This window comes from Micropterus dolomieu, linkage group LG17, assembly GCF_021292245.1.
Source record: "Micropterus dolomieu isolate WLL.071019.BEF.003 ecotype Adirondacks linkage group LG17, ASM2129224v1, whole genome shotgun sequence".
Lineage (NCBI taxonomy): Eukaryota > Metazoa > Chordata > Actinopteri > Centrarchiformes > Centrarchidae > Micropterus > Micropterus dolomieu.
Window position 1 is genome coordinate 37,550,038 of NC_060166.1, and position 8,519 is coordinate 37,558,556.

General features: G+C 44.1%; 1 protein-coding gene across 3 annotated transcripts in view; it reads right to left on the minus strand.

Annotated features, from left to right (window-relative positions):
• Nucleotides 1-8,519, minus strand: part of LOC123986262 (interleukin-1 receptor accessory protein-like) — a 54,673-nt gene that overhangs the window by 4,578 nt on the left and 41,576 nt on the right. For all 3 annotated transcript variants that reach the window (XM_046074412.1, XM_046074414.1, XM_046074413.1), the window contains 2 exons: nucleotides 5,786-5,929; nucleotides 3,938-4,081 (listed from right to left, as the gene is read on the minus strand). In XM_046074412.1, coding sequence (XP_045930368.1) covers nucleotides 3,938-4,081; nucleotides 5,786-5,929 — 288 coding nt within the window. The remainder of the gene's footprint in view (nucleotides 1-3,937; nucleotides 4,082-5,785; nucleotides 5,930-8,519) is intronic.

The following is an 8,519-nucleotide window of genomic DNA, read 5'->3' on the forward strand; positions in this document are numbered from 1 at the left end:
CAGCAGCAGCAGCAGTAGCAGCAGCAGCAGCAGCAGTATTAGTAGCAGTAGTAGCAGCAGTATTAGCAGCAGCAGTAGTAGTAGTAGCAGCAGCAGTATTAGCAGCAGCAGTAGTAGTAGCAGCAGCAGTATTAGCAGCAGCAGTAGTAGTAGCAGCAGCAACAGCAGTATTAGTAGCAGTAGTAGCAGCAGTATTAGCAGCAGCAGTAGTAGTCATATTAGCAGTATTAGCAGCAGTAGTAGTAGCAGCAGCAGTATTAGCAGCAGTAGTAGTAGTAGCAGCAGTATTAGCAGCAGTAGTAGTAGTAGCAGCAGCAGCAGTATTAGTAGCAGCAGCAGTATCAGTAGCAGTAGCAGCAGCAGTATTAGCAACAGTAGCAGTAGTAGCAGCAGCAGCAGTATTAGTAGCAGCAGTAGTATTAGTAGTAGTAGTAGCAGCAGCAGCAGCAGCAGCAGCAGCAGTAGTAGTAGTAGTAGCAGCAGCAGCAGCAGCAGCAGTATTAGTAGCAGTAGTAGCAGCAGCAGCAGTATTAGTAGCAGTAGTAGCAGTAGTAGTAGTACCAGCAGCAGTATTAGCAGCAGCAGCAGTATTAGCAGGAGCAGTATTAGCAGCAGCAGTAGTATTAGCAGCAGCAGCAGTGTAAGTAGCAGCAGCAGTATTAGTAGCAGTAGTAGCAGTAGTAGTAGTACCAGCAGCAGTATTAGCAGCAGCAGCAGTATTAGCAGCAGCAGTAGTATTAGCAGCAGCAGCAGTGTTAGTAGCAGCAGCAGTATTAGCAGCAGCAGTAGTAGTAGCAGCAGCAGCAGTGTTAGTAGCAGCAGCAGTATTAGCAGCAGTAGTAGTAGCAGCAGCAGCAGTGTTAGTAGCAGCAGCAGCAGTATCAGTAGCAGTAGCAGCAGCAGTATTAGCAACAGTAGCAGTAGTAGCAGCAGCAGCAGTATTAGTAGCAGTAGTAGCAGCAGTATTAGCAGCAGCAGCAGTATTAGCAGCAGCAGCAGCAGCAGCAGCAGTAGTAGTAGCAGTAGTAGTAGCAGCAGCAGTAGCAGTAGTAGCAGTAGTAGTAGTAGTAGCAGTAGTAGCAGTAGTAGCAGCAGTAGCAGTAGTAGTAGAAGTAGTGGTAGTAGTAGCAGCAGCAGTAGTAGCAGTAGTATTAGTAGTAGCAGCAGTAGCAGTAGTAGTAGTTGTAGTAGTAGTAGTAGCAGCAGCAGTAGTAGCAGTAGTAGCAGTAGTAGTAGTAGTAGCAGCAGCAGCAGTAGTAGCTGTAGTAGCAGTAGTAGCAGCAGCAGTAGTAGCAGTAGTAGCAGTAGTAGTAGCAGTAGTAGCGGCAGTAGTAGTAGCAGTAGTAGCAGCAGTAGCAGTAGTAGTAGTAGTAGCAGCAGCAGTATTAGCATTAGCAGTAGTAGTAGCAGCAGCAGTATTAGCAGCAGCAGCAGTAGTAGCAGCAGTAGCAGTAGTAGCAGCAGTAGCAGTAGTAGCAGTAGCAGTAGTAGCAGCAGTAGCAGTAGTAGCAGCAGTAGCAGTAGTAGTAGTAGTAGCAGCAGCAGTATTAGCATTAGCAGTAGTAGTAGCAGCAGCAGTATTAGTAGTAGAAGTAGTGGTAGTAGTAGCAGCAGCAGTAGTAGCAGTAGTATTAGTAGTAGCAGCAGTAGCAGTAGTAGTAGTTGTAGTAGTAGTAGTAGCAGCAGCAGTAGTAGCAGTAGTAGCAGTAGTAGTAGTAGTAGCAGCAGCAGCAGTAGTAGCTGTAGTAGCAGTAGTAGCAGCAGCAGTAGTAGCAGTAGTAGCAGTAGTAGTAGCAGTAGTAGCGGCAGTAGTAGTAGTAGTAGCAGCAGCAGTATTAGCATTAGCAGTAGTAGTAGCAGCAGCAGTATTAGCAGCAGTAGCAGTAGTAGCAGCAGTAGCAGTAGTAGCAGTAGTAGCAGCAGTAGCCGTAGTAGCAGCAGTAGCAGTAGTAGCAGTAGCAGTAGTAGCAGCAGTAGCAGTAGTAGCAGTAGTAGCAGCAGTAGCAGTAGCAGTAGTAGTAGTAGTAGCAGCAGCAGTATTAGCATTAGCAGTAGTAGTAGCAGCAGCAGTATTAGCAGCAGCAGCAGTAGTAGCAGCAGTAGCAGTAGTAGCAGCAGTAGCAGTAGTAGCAGTAGCAGTAGTAGCAGCAGTAGCAGTAGTAGCAGCAGTAGCAGTAGTAGTAGTAGTAGCAGCAGCAGTATTAGCATTAGCAGTAGTAGTAGCAGCAGCAGTATTAGCAGCAGCAGCAGTAGCAGTAGCAGTAGTAGCGGCAGTAGTAGTAGTAGTAGCAGCAGCAGTATTAGCATTAGCAGTAGTAGTAGCAGCAGCAGTATTAGCAGCAGCAGCAGTAGTAGCAGTAGTAGCAGCAGTAGCAGTAGTAGTAGTAGTAGCAGCAGCAGTATTAGCATTAGCAGTAGTAGTAGCAGCAGCAGTATTAGCAGCAGCAGCAGTAGTAGTAGCAGTAGCAGTAGTAGCAGTAGCAGTAGTAGCAGTAGTAGCAGTAGTAGCAGCAGTAGCAGTAGTAGTAGTAGTAGTAGCAGCAGCAGTATTAGCATTAGCAGTAGTAGTAGCAGCAGCAGTATTAGCAGCAGCAGCAGTAGTAGTAGCAGTAGTAGCAGCAGTATTAGCAGCAGCAGCATTAGTAGCTTTTTCATTTGATTTAGGCCACATGTTTTATTTCTGCTCGTGGTCAAAAAGTGTTTGGCATCAGTTCATATCGAAAATATTGAATTAACTGCCCCTTATTGTAATATACTGAGGACCAGAACCCATTGGCTTATTATGAATATTCTCAGTCATCCAGGTCATAGTTATCCAACGAAGGTTAAAGTCAAGAGCAACTGGACTTGGTTGAAGATACTGGAAGACGTTGCTGTAACGTCACAGCAACCAGGAACACAAACGAACCAGCAGTATTGATGACCCTGGCAAACGACCCCACTGAGGTTAAATAGCAGAGTTTCCCTGCCAGTCCAAGTCCTTTGGATGAGGGACGAAACGTCTTCCAGTATCTTCAACCAAGTCCAGCTGCCCTTGACTTTAACCCTCGTTGGATAACATTGGCTTATTAGGCTCTGTCCATGCCTCAAACCCTCTGTCAGCGGCCCCAAGATGTCATGTGTTGTCTACAAGCAGCTACAGTACCAGTATTTGTAGCAGTAGTGGGAAGAATTAGTAGTAGTAGTAGTAGTTGGTCGCAGTAGTAGGAGTAAAAAGAGAAGGACAAGGAGGAAGAGCAGAAGCAGTTTAACTGCAGTAACAGTTGTAGGAGTATTAGTATTAGCAGTAGTCATAGCCACAGTAGTAGAAGTAGTGGAAGACTGATAGTGGCAATGCTAGCAGTAATACTACTAGCAGTACCACTAGTTAAGAGTATTAGCAAAAGTAGTACTCTTACAAGTACCCAGAATTCTAGCAGTATTACCAGTAGCAGAAGTAATAACAAGTGTGATTGTTGTTTTAAGACTAAATTTTAGTAGCAGATAGCAGAGTGTGTACTTCAGTATTAATGTGCATTACAGAAACAAGGTCTGTACATCAGTATGAATGTGTATTACAGAAACAAGGTGTGTACTTTAGTATTAATGTGTATTACAGAAACAAGGTGTGTACTTCAGTATTAATGTGTATTACAGAAACAAGGTGTGTACTTCAGTATTAATGTGTATTACAGAAACAGGGTGTGTACTTCAGTATGAATGTGTATTACAGAAACATAGTGTGTACTTCAGTATGAATGTGTATTACAGAAACATAGTGTGTACTTCAGTATGAATGTGTGCACTGCAGTATCAATGTACTTTACTGTAGTATGTTTATGTACACTGCACTATCAGAGCATGTGCTGCAGCAAATGTGCGACCTATAGGGTCATCAGAGTGTGTACTGCAGTATGAGTGTGTACTGCAGTAGAGTATGTACTGCAGTAGTACTCACTCCCTCCCGGCAGACTGTCCCTGTCAAAGATACACACTGAGTATCCGAGCTCGGCCTCCAGAACTCTGCGCAGCGTCGACAGAACAAACTGCTCCTCCTCGCTGTTCCTCGCGTACGAGATGTACACGTCGTACTCCTTATCATCTGAACAAACACACACACACACACACACACACACACACACACACACACATCATAGACCATATTGATTACAGATAGGAAGCTTCCTGTTTTCAGTTTGGGGAAAGGTGAGTACATTTCCACGTTCTTATCTGCACAGGAAAGTCAAAATCTTTGTGGTGTAAATGTCAAAAAAACCCTCTGATGTCACCTGCACTGGAGGAAGTGCCTCTGTCACCAGAACCCAGGCTCAGTTACCACACAAACAATAAGCATGAGCCCCCAACGTTGCAAAAGACACTCAGTCTTGTGCCCTCAAATCTTTATAAATGTTTGATAAGATACACATAAATTAAAGAGGTCATATTCTGCTCGTAGGCTTTTTCCCTCTCCTTTATTATGTTATAAATCTTTTTTTTGTAACAGAAAAAGCCCAATGGGAGTTCTGCAGAAAACTCTGCTCCTGATCTGAATACAGCTGGATTGTAGTCCAGCCTTCAGTAACCTCTCTGCGTCACCGTGTAACACGCAGCATGATGCTCGCCAAGCGGCTAGTGTGGCAAATACCGTTAGAGCCCCTCCAGGCAGTTACTGTGATGTAGAGACGGAGCTCAGGTAAAACTTTATGAAAGATAAACGTGTTACAGATTAATAACTCACCGCTCTGAAACTCTGGATTCAGGAAGTGAAGCCGTGTTTACCAGCTTGTCAGGACCCGCCCTACTCTGCTTCTGATTGGCTGGTAATCCTTACCTAGGTACTGAGCATGTGCAGCTCCAAACAAAAATCTTACAGAAGTGAGATTCTTCACTCGGCAGCTAAAACAGATCTGCAACAATGTGCAGTCCGACAGAAATATGGTATTTTTTGAAAATTAAACCATGTTAACCCGTTCTGGTACAACCCCTAAATAAAACTATGAACCTTAATACGAGCCTAAAATGACCTCTTTAATATCTTGTGTGCACATAAGAAGCTAACGTGCCCTAAAATGATCCTTCCCTTGCAAAAGTACCTATAACTTGGCATAGATGAAAGTTCCTTACTGTGCACTCACATGACAGAACGATAAAAACTAACATAAACCATCTTGATGTTGGAGTTTCAGGGAGAATTTTCAGAAGGATCCCTGCTGGGAACTGAATTACCCACCACACAATGTAAAGTTAACTAAAAAGCTTTGCTATAAAACCTGATGCGGCTCCGGCTGGCAGCTGTGCTGAGACACTACCGTGCCGCACTGTGTCGGGCTGATTGAATAAATCTGGCAGCGTGGCTGAAGAAGTTACACTTTCCACCGTCCAACTGAGACAAGGTTTAATAATCTAAATGCTCCAACCGCAGCCAGGCAGGAAAGATCATCATTAAACAGAAGAAATTTAGTATCAGGACATAAACACTGAAGTGGTGGAGGTGAGGCGGCAGATATTTCAGATGTCTGGCAAAAACTAAGCAGTTTTATTACTTTTACTCCAGAGGACGTTTTCCTCTCTGCGGCCGTGTTTGTCATTTCTACAAACAGAAGTAGAATTTGACCTGTTGACACCTGCAGCTGCCGGATAATTAGACCGATTGTAATAGGACACAGTAGGCGTAAAAAGACAGAACCAGCTCTCCTGCCCCCGTTTGAACACTAGCATCTATCTGAGAATTTATGGAAAAGACAGAAGTGTTAAGGTCCAGGCAGATGGAACAGAAGAGAAATCTGAGGCGTCACCTGTTGCTTACCTGTGTGTCGCTCATCTGTGCCGAACCAGGAGCGATAGAGCAGCAGCAGCTCCAACCAGAAGACGTGATAAACCACGAAGAGAAGCAGCATGAGGACCAGAGTCACGCCGAGACCACAACCCAGCTCCACCGACGGCAACCACACTGACGGACACAAACACACCTGAGGTCTAAGAACTGTCCAGGAACACTCAGACGGACAGGCTGACAGTTTTCTCCTGAGTCAGGTAGCTTGATATCAGTTTAAGCTCTGTGCATCCACCTTTCAGGCCCACAGCTTCACCATCAAACACCATTCCATAATCCTTCTCCTTTTCTCCTACTGTTTGATGATCCATGCAAATATAAACACACATGTCGAATTAAATGTCTGCACTATTTCTGTCTTTACTTGTTTGTTCTTATTGTTGTTGGTGGTTACGCGAATATCTCTAGTTCTGAGAGCTTTAGCTAAGCCTCACTGTTGCTGTCTTCACCTGCAGTTCACTACTGGCACATTCACTTGGAACTGCAAACAAACACAAAGCTGTTCGCTTAGTCAGTCGCACAGGTACCAAAAGTAAAAAGTGAGTGAAAGTTTCTATCTGGGCATGAAAAGTGATCTTTGCTGGGGAAGGACTGATTTACAGGCAACACGTCCTGAAACCTAAACTACAAAATGGCTTGATTGTCAGGTGTCCAAAAACGACATGAGTGTTGGCAAGTACCAGTCCGGTGACAGGTGTACCGGAACTTCAGTACGTTATGTAAGTCACATGACCTAAGTCACATGATGTTGAACGCGTGGCAAACGTTGTGAAAGGTTCTTGGTCAGGTTTAGGCACAAAATGTTCTTGGTCAGGTTTAGGCACCAAAACCACTTGATCAGGTTTAGGCGCAACATGTTCTTGGTCAGGTTTAGGCACCAAAACCACTTGGTCATGTTTAGGCGCAAAATGTTCTTGGTCAGGTTTAGGCGCAAAATGTTCTTCGTCAGGTTTAGGCACCAAAACCACTTGGTCATGTTTAGGCGCAAAATGTTCTTGGTCAGGTTTAGGCGCAAAATGTTCTTGGTCAGGTTTAGGCACCAAAACCACTTGGTCATGTTTAGGCGCAAAATGTTCTTGGTCAGGTTTAGGCGCAAAATGTTCTTGGTCAGGTTTAGGTCAGGTTTAGGCACAAAATGTTCTTGGTCAGGTTTAGGCACAAAATGTTCTTGGTCAGGTTTAGGTCAGGTTTAGGCACAAAATGTTCTTGGTCAGATTTAGGCACAAAATGTTCTTGGTCAGGTTTAGGCACCAAAACCACTTGGTCAGGTTTAGGCACAAAATGTTATTGGTCAGGTTTAGGCACAACATGTTCTTGGTCAGATTTAGGCACAACATGTTCTTGGTCAGATTTAGGCACAAAATGTTCTTGGTCAGATTTAGGCACCAAAACCACTTGGTCATGTTTAGGCGCAAAATGTTCTTGGTCAGGTTTAGGCACTAAAACCACTTGGTCAGGTTTAGGCGCAAAATGTTCTTGGTCAGGTGTAGGCACAAAATGTTCTTGGTCAGGTTTAGGCACAAAATGTTCTTGGTCAGGTTTAGGCACAAAATGTTCTTGGTCAGGTTTAGGCGCAAAATGTTCTTGGTCAGGTTTTGGCACAAAATGTTCTTGGTCAGGTTTAGGCACAAAATGTTCTTGGTCAGGTTGAGGCACCAAAACCACTTGGTCAGATTTAGGCGCAAAATGTTCTTGGTCAGGTTTTGACACAAAATGTTCTTGGTCAGGTTTAGGCACAAAATGTTCTTGGTCAGGTTTAGGCACAAAATGTTCTTGGTCAGGTTTAGGCACCAAAACCACTTGGTCAGGTTTAGGCACAAAATGTTCTTGGTCAGGTTTAGGCACAAAATGTTCTTGGTCAGGTTTAGGCGCAAAATGTTCTTGGTCAGGTTTAGGCACAACATGTTCTTGGTCAGGTTTAGGCACAAAATGTTCTTGGTCAGGTTTAGGCACAAAATGTTCTTGGTCAGGTTTAGGCACAAAATGTTCTTGGTCAGATTTAGGCGCAAAATATTCTTGGTCAGGTTTAGGCACAAAATGCTCTTGGTCAGATTTAGGCACCAAAACCACTTGGTCAGGTTTAGGCACAAAATGTTCTTGGTCAGATTTAGGCACAAAATGTTCTTGGTCAGCTTTAGGCACAAAATGTTTTTGGTCAGATTTAGGCGCAAAATGTTCTTGGTCAGGTTTAGGCACCAAAACCACTTGGTCATGTTTAGGCACAAAATGTTCTTAGTCAGGTTTAGACACAAAACCACTTGGTCAGGTTTAGGCGCAAAATGTTCTTGGTCAGGTTTAGGCACAAAATGTTCTTGATCAGGTTTAGGCGCAAAATGTTCTTGGTCAGGTTTAGGCACAAAATGTTCTTGGTCAGGTTTAGGCGCAAAATGTTCTTGGTCAGGTTTAGACACAAAACCACTTGGTCAGGTTTAGGCACAACATGTTCTTGGTCAGGTTTAGGCACAAAATGTTCTTGGTCAGGTTGAGGCACCAAAACCACTTGGTCAGATTTAGGCGCAAAATGTTCTTGGTCAGGTTTTGGCACAAAATGTTCTTGGTCAGGTTTAGGCACAAAATGTTCTTGGTCAGGTTGAGGCACCAAAACCACTTGGTCAGATTTAGGCGCAAAATGTTCTTGGTCAGGTTTTGACACAAAATGTTCTTGGTCAGGTTTAGGCACCAAAACCACTTGGTCAGGTTTAGGCAC